We start from the raw sequence: 17,407 nt of genomic DNA on the forward strand, positions 1-17,407 counted from the left end.
CCCCCCCCACAGTGTACATCATTCCTGTCTCCATGCTTGCTGTGAGGTAATTCATTAAACACAAACAAATATATAAATATGCAACGTATAAGCACGACATCAGCTAAAATAATGAATGTCTTAATTCTATATAGCCTAATAAAGCAGAGACCAGCGTGAGGCCCTTATCCTGCCAGTGCTTTATCTCCACACTCCCCAACAAAACACAAACCAAGACCCTTGGCGGTCTGTCGTTGTAGGGCCCAGGGGCTGTTTCCTGCTATGACTTATTGGTTATCCAGAAATAAGGATATTAATGACTTAAACATATTAAATAATAAAATATTGAATATCAGATATAAAAATGAATGAAAAATCTTGTATTTTTGGTCTTTAGTCCATAAAATGAGTAAGATAGCCTACCCAAATATTATTTAAACACATTTTAATCTGAGAGTTCATTCATTATCTTTTGTTTACTTGAGTTGTAGCTTCATTTTTGTTACTTTACTGAAATCTGCTTGACTTATTTTGTTCTGGTGCAGTTAATATTCAATTTAATGTTCATGTGTTGCCTTTTTTAAACCCCGTTGGGGCCTGTTTCTATTTAATAGCACTACAAACCAATGATTCTGAATATTTTTTGGACCATGTAAATTAAAGAAAGAAACCAAACTATTTACGTCAGAAGCTTGCTTACAGTAGCATTACTTTTTCAATATTATTTATGGTCACGGGTGAATATGACTTATATTATGGTTACCTAAATTTGCATTATTACTTTAATTACATATTCAATTTAATTTTAACGTCACTTACTTACACTGCAATATTGTTTTTTTTTTTTTTTGTGCTATGGCAACCGCACTTAACTTTACAACACCTTTATGTGATGCCACTTTACTTCAGTCTACCTTCTGCTCCTTGTCTATTGTTTGCCTATTTTTCTTGTGTGTTTACTTGTTTGTTTGTTTGTTTGTTTTTTGCTTTTATTGTAGAAAATGCTCCTGGAACAAGGGAATTTCCCCGCTGTGGGATGAATAAAGTATTATCAAATTTAATCAAATGCTGGCTTGGCTGTGGTGAGTTTGCCACACTCATGTTATGGCTTGTGAAGAGGTTCTGGAAGGTTGCGATCAGTTCCTTGTCATTGTTCCCTGTCATCATGTACGTATGTTTAAACAGAAAACAGTGCCTTAGCTGTATGCAGTAAAACAGGCAACATTAATGTAGTAGAGGGAAAAAGAACAGGTATAGTGTGGATAACTGGATCAAAGAAAATGTATGTTTGTATGGTTCATATTGGCAAAGGGCTTTGGCAATAGACATAAATCAAACATTAAAAGGTATGGGAATTGGAACTCCAGCCCTATTAGTGTGCTATTGTATATTAGCTATCTGTGTTGAATGTTTAGATATCTTTAAATGTTAGTTTCAAGTCTTTATTTCTTTTTTGCTTAGGCTACTGTTTGCAGCCAAAAACAGAAAAATTTAATTTAACATATTTTTCTATTGTTAAATATGTTAAAGTAAAATGAGGGCCATAAATACAAACACAACAAATAATCTAAAAATGAAGAAACAAAACACAAAAACAAAAAAGCTTAAACTGCGCGGCTGAAGTATAGACTGTAAATATTAGTTATAGGCCTAGTCTGTGGGCTGAAGGATGAAAAATATATATTTTTTAAAAACATTGGTCTATTTGTACTGGAAGAGAACAACAGCTGACGGTTAGTACCAGTAGGAGGCAGTAATGTAACACACGGAATGCCAAATCCCGTAAAACCAATGGCAGTAGCATAGATATGAACAGTCTATGCGTTCTCTTAATATATCCACGCGTAAGGGTAAAAGGTAAAACCATAGACAGTAAAAGAAAGGGTCAAACCCGTCATTCCTGGTAAAGAGAAGTGACGAAGAAGAAGAGGGCGCGGCTAAGTGAGTCATGTGACTTTTCTGACGTCACCGCTCAGTCTCTTCCGGGTGTTTTCCTTCAGCTGGAAGGTGGACGGTGACAGCGAACTACCTTAGCTTTTTTGAAGTGTTAAAGCCTTAATTTTGCCAAAATGAACCGAATTTTTGGCAGGGGAACACCCAAAGCTCCACCGCCGAACCTTACGGACTGCATAGGAACCGTAAGTACAACCCCAAAGTAACTTTTTGAACGCTGTCTCGAACAAAGTAAACAAAGATGGATCCCTTCTCGGCTGGGTTAGCGAACTTTTATGAGCAAAAAACAGGCCACCGTTTGCCATATTTACCTGCCATGTTGTCATTGTAAACAAGCCTAATAGTTAATAGTTTTTGTAATATTGATAACATACATGATTATATAATTGGGCGTTTTTTACCGAACACAATGTAAGGTTGTTGGTGGTATCGGTCGATAAACAAAATATTTAACCTAAAGAATAGGTCGATCTGTTAAGCAATGAATCAGTATTATGTAATAGTGAGCAGGAGTTTGAGCTATTTCACGGGCATACAACAGAAACAGCAGACAACAGCGCTCGGTGAAACAGCAGACATTAACCAGTTATACAGGTTATGTGTCTGGGCAGGGTTAGCTAACTGGGGTAATGGAAGAAACATAATATTATGAATGGTGCTCAATACGCCTTAATAAGCTACTGTGTAGTGTACGTGTACTCTATGCAAGTCATTAGTTCAAATTGGCTATTTTTTTTTGAATGGCATATATATATATATTTTTGGGGGGGGGATTTTTGTCGGGGGGCTTTTCCACCTTTCATTTTTGACAGGACAGTTAGGTGAGAGAGGGGGAAGACATGCATGAAATCGTCACAGGACCTCTGCGTCGAGGCATAAACCTCTCAGTACATGTGCGCCTGCTCTCCCACTGATCCAACCTGGCCACACTGAAAGGCCTATTTTTAAGATTATCGTACTGTTATTAATCAGATGTTGATGATTATCTCTGTTTTTTATAAGGTTGATTCTCGTGCGGAATCTACTGACAAAAAGATTGCCAGATTAGATGCTGAACTTGTGAAATACAAGGACCAGATGAAAAAGATGAGAGATGGGCCGTCAAAGGTGAGATTTTGTGTCTAATACTGCTGTAACTGAAAGAAGGGAATGGGCTGTTCTCTTGAAACCCTTTAGGGTGCTGCCAGCCCAGACCGAATTCCACTCACATATCAGTATAAAGGGAGCATTCACAAACGTGTATCCTTTTTATTATAACATACATACAAGCTGGGAAAGGCAGAGCTTGAATTGTGGGTGTGAGTGGACTGTTGGCTATTAAAATTAAACATTTAAGAACAAATAATGAGTTCTCATTCTTTACTTTATGAAATCTACAGTAGTTTTTTTACAAGATCACCGAATACAGATACATCATTATTATAACTGATATCCTTCAGTATCTTGAGCTATGGTATTTAAATAATACTGTTTCCAAGTCTGTGTGAAATGTAAACATATTTTCTACAAAACAAATTTTCTTTATTTAATAAATTCAGTCAGACTTCTTAGATGTTAAATACAGCTGCACCAGAATATTAAGGAACTATACAATCAAAGAATGAGTAAAAACAAAACTACTATTACTCGTTATATACTTTTGTCCTGTTCATGTTTTATGTTGATCATCAGTTGGTATCATTTAAGTATTCTCAATCCTTTTTTCATTTACCAGAACATGGTCAAGCAAAAAGCTATGAGAGTTCTGAAGCAGAAGCGAATGTAAGTACTTTTATTTCCCAGCGTGTTTTAAACAATTAAACAAGTCAACTTAACCCTAAAAGCTTCAAAAGTCAATGTCTATGTTAAATGCTGTGAAAACCAAACTTTATGTCATCATCATATCTTCCAGGTATGAGGGCCAGAGAGATAACCTCATGCAGCAGTCGTTCAACATGGAACAAACAAACTACACACTGCAGACCCTTAAAGACACTAAAACCACCGTAAGAGAGTAAATTATCTAACAGAAATGATTTTCTTCCACCAGAATAATATCAGAACAAAATGGATCTTTCTGTTAACATTTGCTTTTTCTTTTCAGGTTGATGCCATGAAAATTGGCCTCAAAGACATGAAGAAGGCTTACAAGCATGTGAAAATTGATCAGATTGAGGTATTTGTTTTTTTGACTAAATATTTACTTCAATGGGATATATAACTAAGATAACTGATGTCAGCTGATAAGATGGTATCACAATAAATAATTGTGTATATCTTTAAAGAGAACACACACCCTATTCCCCTCCTAACGTAGCATTTATACGTAAAGCATATTATTGTGGACTAAAAGTGTTAATGGACAAAGGGTGCAACACTTTGAAGCTCACAACCAGAACCTTTTATTTGCAATGAAGTTACTGACAGTGTGTGGGACCTTCATTAACCTTTTGTACGGAATTCAGCACAACGGAAGTCTTTGTTATAGAATTGATGGATGGAATGCAAACATCTTAACTCTTTATTTTAATTTAAAAAAAATCCAGGATCTTCAGGATGAGCTCGGGGACATGATGGAGGATGCCAACGACATCCAGGAAGCTCTGGGAAGAAGCTATGGCACGCCTGAAATTGATGACGACGACTTGGAAGCAGGTCAGTAAAATACTTCCAGGATGCCAGGATTTGTCTTTGATATCATATAACATATAATGCAGACCTACCTCTGTAAAATCTGTAAAGTGCCTTGAGATATGATTTGACACTATAACTACAATTAAAAGTGATTTTAGCCACTTTGTGTCATATGTGCTCGTTTTACTTTGGTCATAATTGAACAGTAGTGATTAAATTAAAAAAAAATGTTTTGTCAGTGATCAAGACCCTTCTTTCACACAAGGTGATAGTGCTAAGGATGGCTGCCACTTGCTGTTATCTTGAACTGTTGTGTGTCCACAGAGCTGGATGCTTTGGGAGACGAGCTCCTGATGGATGACGACAGCTCCTACCTGGATGAGGCTTCAACAGCTCCTTCCATCCCAGAGGGCATGCCCGGCGACAAGTCGGTCAACAGGGTACTTCAGTTTTAGGATTTTTCAGTTTTTTATGAGTTTTGTAATTATTTTAAAAGGGCTTTTTCATTAATGGGCATTCTTCTTGTTGTGTTTCAGAACGGTGTCCTGGTGGACGAGTTTGGCCTTCCTCAGATTCCTGCTACATAATGGAGCAATCAGAACACTTGTGCTAGTTTTACATGTATCTTCGCCTTTTTTTGTATTTATCTAACTGACACTCCCAGCCTTAGGGTGCAGCATTGAAAACCACAACATTGTCTGTGCAACGAATGATGAACTGTAACTTAAAATCAGGCATCTTTAATTAAAAGTTCACTATTATTCTATGAGTGAGCTTATATACGTATCTGAGGTGATCGTTTGAATTGGGATTCTCTAAACTTTGTACAGTTTCTGCAGGTTTATCTCCAAGAACAAAATAAACTATTTTTCAAACAATAAATTGAAGTCATTCAGTACAGTCAGTATTTACACAAAAGCCACTTTATTGTTTTTTTTTTTCTCACATGTATTTGAAAAATAAATACTGATTTCTTTAAGCCAGAAAGGGCTCAACCAAAGTAAAGGCCCCTGATTTAATGACACGGCATCATCACCAGCTCAGCCTGTACGTGTGAGGGAAGATCCTTTGGTGCAGATACTCCACAACGCTGGTCTTGTTTTGCAGTTTTTCAAATTCATAGTAAGGAATCTAGAAAAAAAGAAGCAACAAATCCTGATTCAGTCATTTCATAAAACAAAAGATTGAGCATGTTAACAGAAAAATAGGTACATGGTCCTGTGGTACTCTCATTTTATGTACCATTTTGCAAAAAAAAAATGTGGGCAGATGGAAATCTGGCGGAAGATGCTCAAAGAACGAAATTGCTGACTCACTTAAGCATAAATGTGAAGATGAAGGCCTAACCTGAACAACTTCATATCCCAGAAGCCTCAGATGTCGCTGCTTGATAGCCTCTTTTCCAAGTAGCTGCCTCGTGTTTGTAGTGAACCTCTTTTGTCCGTCAATACAAAGAGCTATCCTGCAACACACAACCGTGGAATGTGTTAAAACGCTCCAGCTCTAAAATTTAGTACAACAAAAATCTAGCAACCTTGTGTAATATGGTATTATTATTACCTTTTGTATACTTCATCAGTATGACTGGCAGGCAGCACATATCCCTCTTCATCAAGTTTTATCTCCACATCTACAAGAACAAAAAACAAAAGTTAAGCCCATTTAGGTCGACTACTGGAATCATTTAGGAGATTAACAGCTGTTATATTACCGAGTGTGTAGCAGTACGGTGTGAGAACTTTGGATCCAAAGTATAAACGAGCCCCTAGCAAATCCACCAGTCCATTTTTCACAGAGTTGTACAGATGTGCGTCCACCGGCGTCTCAAGAGAGCGTCCAGACATGAGGAAAGACTTGACGCGGTACTTGGGAAGGAGCCTGGGACCCTGAGGAGACGACAGAAAGTGTGCAGGAACACAAATACATAAACACTGTGCAAGTACTGCATAGCCGTTGTCTAAACTACTTATTTCTGATTTATTGATAACTACCTAATCAAAATAACATTTTCAGGAAAGCTACAGTGGAGTCTGATGTACAATATCTGTTTTGGTCTCAGCCTTCAGAATAAAAAAAAGCATGGGAATCTGTACCAAACCACACAATAGATGCACTTGATTCAAACTTGATTGCTTCAAGATGCAATGCCTTTTAATATTGCAACACGAAATTTGAACCCAACAGGTTTGCATCTGGTTTGTGTTGGTCTACAGTCAATATGGCAACAGGAAAGAAAGTCACCTGTACAGGTTTTATCACACAGAACTAGAATGCACTGAGCCTCACATACTGATGACATGTTAAGTAAAAAGGTGTGTATTCAGTTTTCTGACTTTGCATTATTCTTGGCATAGTTTCACATATTTACCTCATAGAAAGGACACTCCAACTTCAGAGTCATGTAGAGCTGGGTCAGCTGTGCCAAGACAATCCGGTCCATTCCTGTGCCCTGATCTGGAGCACATTCAATGTTTTGTTTTTATTTTAGTCAATTCTATCTATGCAGCCCCATTTTACAAATCAGTATTTGACTCAAGAGAAAAAAACTCCCCCAAAATAGTAGATAATAGACCAACATAGTAAAATGACATAATGGACAATCCGAATGACAAAATGATAGTTTAATTGCAGGATGTTTCATTTTGTGTTTTTGGAAAGTTATAAATATTGCAGGTGTCTTGACAGGATGTTTTACCTTGCAGTTGCTGGAGGAAGTAACTGCTGAAAACCTTGGATACAAAATTAACAGGGAACCTCTCCACCAGGGTGCATGAGTGGAGAAGGTTAAGCAGCGTTCGTGGCTGAAAGTGTGCAAAGCGTGTACGCAGGATGGTTTCAACTTTCCTGAATACCTCGCCAGCGTTCGGAGGAAGGTAGCCGAGTTTTCCGAAAGCCATGATCTGTCTGGCTACCTGGCTGGTGCTGTAGTTGTCTGCTCTGTACACAAAGCTCTCTGCAACAGCATCAAATACAGTCGGAGACAGGATGTTCCTCCGGCCAAAGAACTGAGCTACCTTGGTAACTGTTTCTGGGTGGGAGGTGAAGGCCATGGAGGGCACATACCTTTCCATCGCCTCCACAAAGTAATAATCGCTGTGACCAAAGTGCATTAGGGCCCCAAGCACAATTGTGAGCTCCTCATCAGTGAAGTGAGGTACATGTCGTACAGCCTGCTTACACAGACCGATCACAAGAGGCATGGCCTGCGTCTGGTTCAAGGTCACAAGAGCACTGAGTAGCCCACTGACAGCAGGAGGATCCATGCGGGAGGTGACTGTCACGGCGTGGGTGTGCATGGCGTTCAGCAGATTGCGGAATTTTCCATCTTCAGCCACTCCACCTTGCAGAAATCTATAAGCAGCGACGAGATCTGATAGGCTCCACGTGGCAGGCTTCTGCTTCTGGATTTGCTCCATAACCTGCTCCAGCATCACACAGCCAGGACCCTCCAAAGCCAGCATCGCCTGGCCCAGGGTACACAGCTGCCCTACACTCATCTGCCCTCTGTCTAGCCTCTCCTGGCTCTCAGACACCAGCCGAACCATCAGCGTGCTCCAAGGATCCAAGAAGAGGCGAGTGCAAGCAAGGAGAGCGGATATTAACCCATCATTCGTCAGACGCCCAGAGTCTTGCTCCAGCTGGAAGCACAGAGCTCTGATGGTGTCCTTCTCCAGCACTGTAGGGTCCTTCAGAGAGTTACCCTCCTGCTCCAGGTCGGCCACACGGTGAAGTGCTGCTGCAGCCATGGTGTCAGAGATGATCTCCACTGTGCGCAGCAGTGTGAAGACCTGCCGGGAAGAGGAGCAGCTCCCTAGACGCTGCTGGAAAGCCTGCTCCTCTGCAGCTGTGGGTCGGTGCAGCTGGGTCAAACGGAACCGAGGACCTGAATCTCTGTGGAGTCCTACGGAGCTGCTAGCGACGAAGGACGGCTCCTTCACGATGGTGGTCAGGCTTCTTATAATATGTTTGCTGCACTGTCTCCGAATGGCTGAGGTACACAGGCAGGCTACACGTAAGGGCAGACCTTGACTGCTGATACTCAGGAGCCTGGTGGTGCACACGGGTCCAACAGGAGGGTAACGTTGAATCCCGATCTGCCCGAGAAGCGGACATCTCTGGATCAGCTTCAGAGCCATAACCCTGCACCAGGACTCCTCAGACCCTGCTGAAACAATGAAGAGCAAAAACTTTAAACACAAAAAAAGGTTTCAAATGGTTTACTTGAGGACAACGCACATATTCACACCATGTAACTAAATCCGAGAACAGAACTTCTAGCAATTTAAGTACTCAGTCAGATCCCTCCTTCCTGACTCTGAACTAACGTTACCTAACCTTGAGGTTGCTGTTGGATAACGTTAGCTACTTAGCTAGCTGCTAGCTTGCTGGCTGGTCTAGAAGAGTCCCACCACTCTGACTATCGTGTTATAAAGGCTGACAGCTAGGCTCAAAGAGACACATAAGCAAGACATAACAAGATGAAATCGTGGAAATTCATACCTGGACATTCTGACAGCTGCACAGGGTCACATAACCGGTGGCAGCGAAGATGCTGTCGTAACCAACCAACGTGGTTCCAAAGGATGGTGAAGCGTTCACGGAACCTCGTTATTCGGTAGTTGTTAGGCTCAACCCATTGTTTTGTTTGGAATTAACCATAGCTTTAAATTGAATCAATATACAAAGTTGGCAAAAGTATTCACTACTACTTGTGTACTAGTACTTGTGTTTTAAAATACTCTGGTAAAATTAGTACTGATTTTACTGATTTACTCTTTACTCAAGTTAAATAAATTAATATAAAGACTTTTTTTAGACATACTATACTATAACTTTTTGTGAGTTTTATGAAATACTATACTACAACTTTTTGACTTTTTTGCAACATATTATGCTGTGACATTTTACCATTAATAACATTTCTTATGAGTTTTATGCATACCATGTTGTTATGGCATACAATACTATGGCGTTTTTATTTTTTGACATACTATAATCTGAATCAGAAAAAGATTTATTGCCAAGTATATAAAACTTGCACTGGATTGCGCATACATTAACATAAACATTTTAAACATGATATAAAATAAACAATAAATACAGAAACAATAATGTACAAAATAACTGCTTAACATTAACAAAAAAGAGGCTGAATGGTTAAGTGCAGCATGTGCAAAAATGTTTAGGGATCTGCAAAACGTTTAGAACATATAGAGTGTGCAATGGGCATGTATGTAGTCCAGGATGTAGGTTAATGTAAAGTGTAGTGTTTAGGGGTAAGGGGGTGTGTTAAGATTCAATGTCAGTGGGGATCAAGGGCAATGTAAATAAGGCTGACTGCAGAGGGGAATAAACTGTTTTTGTGGAGTGAGGTTTTGGTTTTGATGGACCACAGCCTCCTGCCACAAAGGAGGGGTTTAAACAGTTTGTGTCCGGGGTAGGAGGGATCAACCACTATCTTTTCTTGACGCCTCAGGGTCCTGGAGGCGTACAGGTCCTGGTGAGATGGCAGGTCACAGCCAATCACCTTGTCAGCAGAGCAGGTGATATGCTGCAGTCTGCCCTTGTCTTTGGCAGTGGCAGTGGTAAGATGGTGATGGAGCAGGTGAGTTTGGACTCAAAGATGGCGGTATAAAACTGCACCATTATTGTCTTTTGCAGGTTGAACTTTTTCAGCTGTCACAGGAATTACATCCTTTGCATCATAACCATTTCCAGTGTCTTCAGATCGTTCAGCTCCAAGTTGTTCTGACTGCACCAGATGGTCAAACTTTTTTTATGACTTTTTCGGCATACTACACTATGACTTTTTTTGGCAAACTATACTATGACATTTTTGACAAACGTATAGTTTGGGAGTTTGAGAGTTCTTTTTAGAGATACTTTGTAATCATGTTTTTATGACTTTTTCGACATACAACCTTTTTATTATTTAAAAAAAACAACTATACTGACTTTTTTTCAACATACTATACTATGACTTTTTCTGACTTTTTTCAACATACTATATTACATTACATTACATTACACAACATTACATGTCATTTAGCTGACGTTTTAATCCACAGCGACTTACAATTGCGATATGTCAGAGGTTGCATGCCTCTGGAGCAACTAGAGGATAAGTGTCTTGTTCCGGGACACAATGGGACAGAATGGTTGATGTATCACAGTGGGAAGCAAACCCGGGTCTCACCAAAGGCATGTGTCATATCACCATCACCACCCCTACTATGCTATGACTTTTTTTTTGTCAAAATACTATAATATGACTTTTTTTCGACATACTATACTATGACTTTTTATGATTTTTTTCAACATACTATACTATGATATTTTTGACATACTATACTTTGACTTTTTGAACTTTTTTGACAGTTGGAACAAAGAAAAAACAAAAACTCTGGTATCTGATTGCTGTTACAAAAACACTGTTAAACTAAAGTCAGTGAAGGAGTTCTCACTGAAAATGGTGGGTATGGTCTTCATGCTGTCATCCTTTTTAATTTTCTCTAAAACCACCTAAGAAGAAAGTTTTTTAAAAATATTTTATCTTCTCAATATCCATTTCTATTCTTTTCATATTCCTTGTTTTGTGTTGAAGGAGCTGAGGTGTTGCACAGTAGGTGAAAGCATTGACACTGCTGCAGAACAAAACAAAACAAGAAGAACATTGCGCAACATCGGTTATTTTTACAAAAGTGTTTCAAAACAGTTTTTTTATAGTCATTGACATCTGTTTCCCATTCATGCAATCAAGTTATTTCATTTGTAGTATTAAATGATTTGTGGTCGGAATACTGCATGCCCACTTGTATTAAAGATGATATAAAATCATGAGTGAATTGTCTTGAATCTGTTGCATCAATATATCTTATTTTAAGATACACCCTCATTGAGTAGGAAACTACTAGAACTGTTGGGTCCTTGTAAATTTTGGAGTGTGGTCTAGACCTACTCTATCTGTAAAGTGTCTTGAGATAACTCTTGTTATGAATTGATACTATAAATAAAATTGAATTGAAAATTGAATTGAATTGAATCTGAGCTTATTTAGACGGACCAAAGGGTCTAACTGATGTACTAAATAATTAATAAGGATGACAAGTTAAATGTTGTTCATTTCATTAACTGAAGTATTCATGTAATGCATAACCTTTCTGTAAATAGTCATATTATCATTGTCATAGTATTTTGAAAAAAGTCATAGAATTGTATGTTGAAAAAAGTGGAAAAAAGTCATTCTGTAGTAAGTTGAAAAAAGTCATAGCACCGTCTGTCGAATAAAATCATAGTATAATATGTCGACAAAAGTTGAAAGAGACATGATATAGTATGTCGAAAAAGGTAAAAGTATTGTATGTCAAAAAAGTTAAAAACAAAAAGTCATAGTACAGCATGTCAAAAAAGTGTAAAAAGTCAGTAAAGTATATTAAAAAAGTGGAAAAAAAAGTCATACTATAGGATGTTGCAAAAAAGTCATAGTATAGAAATTCAACAAAAAATAATAGAAAATGAGTATAGTTTGTCAAAAAAGTATCATGTTCGAAAAGGTTACATAAATAGTATAGCATTTAATTTTTTTTAGAAAAAAGTCCTAATATAGAATGTCAAAAAAAGTAATGGAAAATTACAGCATATCATGTTGAAAAAAGACATGTAAAAGTCACAGTATAGTATGTCGAATGAAGTAAACTTTTATTTTGTCTAAACATTATTTAAAAAGTCATTGAATAGTGTGTCGTAGAGAATTCATAGTATAGTACGTCAAAAAAAAGTTTTAAAAAGTAATATTATAGTGTATTGGAAAATTTTGGGAAAAAAATGTCAAAGCATGGTGTGTTAAAAAAGTCATAAAACAGACAGTTCTAGTATATCAAAAAGGACAGTGCTGTTTATTAGGTTGATAAAAGTCATATAAATGTGGAAAAAAAGTAATAGTATAGTATGTAAAAAAGTAATAGTATAATATGTCATAAAAGTCAAAGTATGTATATCAATGTCAATAAAAGTCCTATTATTATAGGTCAAGAAAAGTGAAAAAAGTCTTAGTATAGTATGTTTGAAAAATAGTATACATAGTCATATAATAGTAGTATGAAAAAAGTGGAAAAAATGCATAGTCGTTATGTAACAAAAAGGTAAAAAGTCATAGCATAATATTTTGAAAAAGTCAGTAAAGTATATTAAAAAAGTGGAAAAAAGTCATAAATGTAGTTGCAAAAAGTCATAGTATAGAAATTCAACAAAAAGTAATACAAAATGAGTATGTTTGTCAAAAAAGTCATAAAAAAGTATCATGTTGGAAAAGGTTACAAAAAGTCATAGTATAGTATTTAAAAAAAAATTCAAAAAAGTCCTAATAAGAAGTCGAAAAAAGTAATGGAAAATTACAGTATATCATGTTGAAAAAAGACATGTAAAGTCACAGTATAGTATGTCGAATGAAGTAAACTTTTATTTTGTCTAAACATATTAAAAAGTATTGAATAGTGTGTCGTAGAAAAATCTCTAGTATAGTATGTCAAAAAAAGTTTTTAAAGTAATATTATAGTGTATTGGAAAATTTTGTGAAAAAAAAGTCAAAGCATAGTATGTTAAAAAGTCAAAAACAGACAGTTCTAGTATATCAAAAGGACAGTGCTGTTAGGTTGATAAAATTCATAAATGTGGAAAAAGTAATAGTATAGTATGTAAAAAAGTAATAGTATAATATGTTATAAAAGTCAAAGTATAATATATCAATGTCAATAAAGTCCTATTATTATAGGTCAAGAAAAGTGAAAAAAGTCTTAGTATAGTATGTTTAAAAAAAAGTCATACATAGTTCATATATATAGTAGTATGAAAAAAGTGGAAAAAATGCATAGTCTGTTATGTAAAAAAGTGAAAAAGTCATAGTAATATATGTTGAATAAGTTGGAAAAAAGTCATAGTATGGGTGCCCGGATAGCTCAGTTGGTAGAGTGGGTGCCCCCATGTACGGCCCTTTGTTGCATGTCATTGCCCTCTCTCTCCCCTTTCATGGCTTCAGCTGTCCTGTCGAATGAACGCCTAAAAATGCCTACAAATATAGCAGTATAGCACGTCGAAAAAAGGCATACAAAGTCATAGTATACTATGTTGAAAAAAGTCATAGTAGTTCGAAAAAAGGTCATAGAATAGCATGTTGAAAAAAGTGGAAAAAAGTCATTCTATAGTATGTTGAAAAAAGTCATAGCATAGTATGTTGAATAAAATCATATTATAGTATGTTGACAAAAGTTAAAAAAGACATGATATAGTATGTCAAAAAGGTAAAAGTATTGCATGCCAAAAAAGTTAAAAACAAAAAGTCATTGTACAGCATGTCCAAAGAGTGGAAAAAAGTAATAGCATAGTATGTTGAAAAAAGTCATAGTATAGCTTGTCAAACTAGAAAATTCCGCAAGAAATTTTAACAGTGTGCCTACTACTTGGTGCACATCTGAATAGCAATAAAATGTTATTTAAAAAAAAGGCATTGTACATTATGTCCAAAAAGTGGAGAAAAAAGTCATAGAATAGTACAGTATGTCATAAAAAGTGGAAAAACTTCATAATATACCATGCCAAAAAATTCATAGTATAGTATGTCTCAAAAAGTCATATTATATAATATGTCAAAAAGTTGAAAAAAGTCCTAGTATAGTATGTTGATAAATATCATAGTATAATATGTAGAGAAAAGTGGGAAAAAAGTTATATTATAACATGTCGAAAAAAGTCATAGCATGTTATGTCAAGAAAGGTGGACTATTTTCCACTTTTTTTGACTTACCGTATTTTCCGAACTCAAAAAATGTGTCATGAAGAGGAAAACCCATATATATGAATAGCTGAACAGGTGTCCGGTATTTTAACGTAACACATTAACAGTTATTCAGCTACACAATAGCATAAAGAACATACCTGGGAGGCAAAAAAAGGCAAATTAACATGACAAGCCAGCGAGTCCAACAAGCAAGTTACCGGTAGGCAAGTTCACCAAGCTCCTGATCTCATTCCACATCAATGAATCCATTGAATTCTTCATCCTCCATGTTAAATTATATGTCTAGTGTGACTTATGGTCCGGAAAATACCGTACTATACTATGACTTTTTCTGACATACTATAGTAAAACTTTTTTCACTTTTTCCATCATACTATACTAAGAGTTTTTGACAGTAAAATATGTCAGGGAAAAAAATCATGGTTTACTATGTCAAAAAAAGTCCTAGTATAGAATGTGTCGAAAAAAGTTGGAAAAAGTCATAGTATAGTATGTCAAAAAAAGTCATGGTTTGGTATGTCGAAAAAAGTCATAGACTAGTATGTTGAAAAAATATGAAAAAGTCGTAGAATAGTATGCTGAAAAATGTGAAAAGTCATATATTATGTCAAAAAATGTGAAAAAGTCATAGTATAGTATGTCGAAAAAAAGTCATCAAAAAGTCATAGGGCTGTCGAAAAATTATTAAAAAAGTCATAGTAGTGAATTGAAAAAACTCGTGGTATAATATGCCTTAATAAGTCATACGCATTTCCATTACTTTTCATAAAATTGTGTAATATGCCTCAAGAGTATCAAAAATATCAAATAGAATGTATAATCTATTGTCATAAGTATATAACAAAGCCATAGTTTAGTATGTCATCAATATCAAGTCATAATATATTTCATAAAAACATTTTTATCTCTAGGGTTTAGGCCCATATGCTGTTATGTGTGTTGTCAGTTGCTATACTTTACTAATTGCCCCTTGTGGGACTAATAAAGTTGTTTAATTGAATTTTCTTAAATATCTGATTCCACTATGCTATTAAGTCTTTAATTTCCACCAAAAATTAGTCAATACAATTTATCGTAGTAATTTAGACTGAAATTTGACTATGCAGCGTAACGTCAGACTATAGGGCACTGTTAAAACCTTCTCCGGACATGCAGTGCCTTCAAAAGATTAGAAACTCTTTCCTCATTTAAGTTTTTGCATTAACAGTACAAAGTGTGTACGGTTGCTAAATTAAGTGTAACCAAACACAATTATAGGATGGGATTACCTTGATTATGCTTGTCTGAAAGCTCAGTCGTTAAACTTGTCTGTTAAAAAGAGGGTTTTAAGGTTCCCTGCAGGTGCTCCTGGGATCCTTTCTCAGATTGAATTTAACCATCCCACAAAGCGCAGCCTAGTTTTCAGTGTAGATTTTATTTCTGTTAACTGTGCATTAGCCTTCCCCCCCCCCCCAGAAAGAATTAAGCTAGTGCTAGTCAGCACACAAATGAATTTGGTGAGGTGGGAGTTTACTTGTCAAGACTTCATAAGCATAGAATGAAGAAAAAAATAACTGCTTTAGCATATGTCACAAGAAAAATAAAGAGAATAAGGCAACACGTATTTCAGTTATTTATGGAAGTGAAACAGTCAGCAAAATACAACTTGATAGAAGACTTTATTTAGAAAGTTTATATTATAAAATGTAAAAATTCAGCTAAACCTGATCACATGAATAGCAAAGACTTATCCCTTAGAGCTTCCAAGGTGCTGCCACTTCACATTTTTAAATGAAAGGAAAAACATTTTTTTTCAACCAATTAAATGTTTCCTTCTCATAAGAGATGTGTGTACATTTGGCAGTACTGGAAGTTCACAGCAAACAGTGGATAGTTATTGCTTTGGTTTGTTTAAAATGGGGTTTATACTGGAGAGTTGAGACATGCAGCACGGTGATCTAACTGACAGAAGAGGCGAACGGGGTGGAAAGTGGCTCTTTAATCGTCTTTGTCCTTGGCACCATGCTTTAAGATGCGTGTGAACTCCACGTAGTTGAAGTTGCTCTTTTTGTCGATGGGGGCCTCCCTGAAGAGCTCGTCCACCTCCTCATCTGTAAACCGGTCACCCATTGTTGTGAGCAGCTCTCTGAGGTATTCTTCCTGGATGACACCTGAGGGTCAAAATCAGATAAGGACTGAATAAACATCGTTCTTTGGCTTGCAATGACAACATTACCATGTTTGAGAAACCATTTGTCTTGAAGCTGGATTTTTTTTTATTTTTTTTATTTTTTTTTTAAATTGTAACAAAATCAAACAAGCCAAATAATATTTACATCTCATTTTAAGGCTCAGAGCGGAAAATGGCCGGGTATTTTAAGGTAAACTAGAATTCTTGTGTGTTTAAAGGAAAGCAATTACAACTGTCAGAATTTACCTGTCCCCTCCTCATCAAAGCAAGCAAACGCATTCCTGATCACATCCTCAGGGTCTGTGCCATTGAGCTTCTCCCCAAACATGGTGAGGAACATGGTGAAGTTAATGGGTCCAGGAGCCTCCATCATCATGGCCTCCAGGTACTCATCAGTGGGATTTTTCCCTATGAAAGAAAAAAAAGGTATATGCACTTAGTCTGAAGGGCTTTGAGTACAGAAGTGACATTAACAACTGATGACACTAGTTTTGAAAACAACAAACAGAAGTAGGTGCAGACCAGCATGAGTGAAGTGCAAAACGCTTACAGCTTTTTACAAAGTGGTTGGTCCAGCTCATCTTGAAGTAAAAACTGACTCAAGAGACTCTTCTACTCACCCAGTGAGGCCAGCATGTCGTGAAGGTCCTCTTTGTCCACAAACCCATCACGGTTCTGGTCAATCATGTTGAAGGCCTCCTTGAACTCCTGAATCTGAGACTGGTCAAACATGGCGAAGACATTGGAAGTAGCGCGCTGAGGGCGCTTCTTCGTGGTCTTTCCCTTTGCTCTTTTGCTAGACATTTTGACTGTGTTTTACCTATGTAAATAAATAAATGCATGTTAAATTATACATCCTGCAGCCAAGCATTATGAAAGCTAGGAGCTTACTCCTTAAA

General features: G+C 36.7%; 3 protein-coding genes across 5 annotated transcripts in view; 1 reads left to right on the forward strand and 2 right to left on the reverse strand.

Annotated features, from left to right (window-relative positions):
• The first annotated feature begins 1,955 nt into the window (after positions 1-1,955).
• On the forward strand, positions 1,956-5,428 carry chmp5b (charged multivesicular body protein 5b). Its single transcript, XM_032504338.1, has 8 exons — positions 1,956-2,117; positions 2,935-3,039; positions 3,647-3,693; positions 3,824-3,917; positions 4,016-4,087; positions 4,458-4,566; positions 4,870-4,985; positions 5,082-5,428. Exons 1-8 carry the CDS (start codon positions 2,049-2,051, stop codon positions 5,130-5,132), a joined length of 663 nt encoding a protein of 220 aa, XP_032360229.1. The 5' UTR covers positions 1,956-2,048; the 3' UTR covers positions 5,133-5,428.
• A 61-nt stretch (positions 5,429-5,489) lies between these two features.
• fastkd3 (FAST kinase domains 3) lies at positions 5,490-9,170 on the reverse strand. Of its 2 annotated transcripts, none has more exons than XM_032504336.1 (7): positions 9,046-9,170; positions 7,241-8,707; positions 6,914-6,999; positions 6,257-6,431; positions 6,106-6,175; positions 5,893-6,007; positions 5,490-5,676 (listed from the first exon to the last, which is right to left on the reverse strand). In XM_032504336.1, exons 2-7 carry the CDS (start codon positions 8,679-8,681, stop codon positions 5,578-5,580), a joined length of 1,986 nt encoding a protein of 661 aa, XP_032360227.1. In that variant the 5' UTR covers positions 8,682-8,707; positions 9,046-9,170; the 3' UTR covers positions 5,490-5,577. The 2 variants fall into 2 exon arrangements, with proteins under 2 accessions (XP_032360227.1, XP_032360226.1); XM_032504335.1 differs by having other exon boundaries at positions 7,241-8,710; positions 9,046-9,168.
• Positions 9,171-15,939: 6,769 nt separating this feature from the next.
• Positions 15,940-17,407, reverse strand: part of myl12.1 (myosin, light chain 12, genome duplicate 1) — a 2,955-nt gene continuing 1,487 nt past the window's right edge. The window contains exons 2-4 of one of the 2 annotated variants that reach the window (XM_032504340.1): positions 17,129-17,326; positions 16,755-16,916; positions 15,940-16,488 (exon numbers count right to left, since the gene is read on the reverse strand). In XM_032504340.1, the coding sequence (XP_032360231.1) occupies positions 16,316-16,488; positions 16,755-16,916; positions 17,129-17,312 (519 nt within the window). In that variant the 5' untranslated portion in view covers positions 17,313-17,326 and the 3' untranslated portion in view covers positions 15,940-16,315. Of the gene's footprint in view, positions 16,489-16,754; positions 16,917-17,128; positions 17,329-17,407 lie in introns of both variants that reach the window. The other variant, XM_032504339.1, reaches the window with a different exon arrangement.

Source organism: Etheostoma spectabile, chromosome 22 (genome assembly GCF_008692095.1).
Source record: "Etheostoma spectabile isolate EspeVRDwgs_2016 chromosome 22, UIUC_Espe_1.0, whole genome shotgun sequence".
Classification (NCBI taxonomy): Eukaryota; Metazoa; Chordata; class Actinopteri; order Perciformes; family Percidae; genus Etheostoma; species Etheostoma spectabile.

What these genes read in the sequence shown, in the direction of transcription:
- fastkd3 (XM_032504336.1), bottom strand. Translation starts at nt 8,681, where the DNA reads ATGGCTCTGAAGCTGATCCAGAGATGTCCGCTTCTCGGGCAGATCGGG. An exon ending in ACCGTACTGCTACACACTCG is followed by an intron (nt 6,176 to 6,256) that starts GTAATATAACAG and finishes TTGTTCTTGTAG; the next exon opens with ATGTGGAGATAAAACTTGAT. An exon ending in TGGGATATGAAGTTGTTCAG is followed by an intron (nt 5,677 to 5,892) that starts GTTAGGCCTTCA and finishes CTTTTTTTCTAG; the next exon opens with ATTCCTTACTATGAATTTGA.
- chmp5b (XM_032504338.1), top strand. Translation starts at nt 2,049, where the DNA reads ATGAACCGAATTTTTGGCAGGGGAACACCCAAAGCTCCACCGCCGAAC. An exon ending in TTACGGACTGCATAGGAACC is followed by an intron (nt 2,118 to 2,934) that starts GTAAGTACAACC and finishes GTTTTTTATAAG; the next exon opens with GTTGATTCTCGTGCGGAATC. An exon ending in TGACGACGACTTGGAAGCAG is followed by an intron (nt 4,567 to 4,869) that starts GTCAGTAAAATA and finishes GTGTGTCCACAG; the next exon opens with AGCTGGATGCTTTGGGAGAC.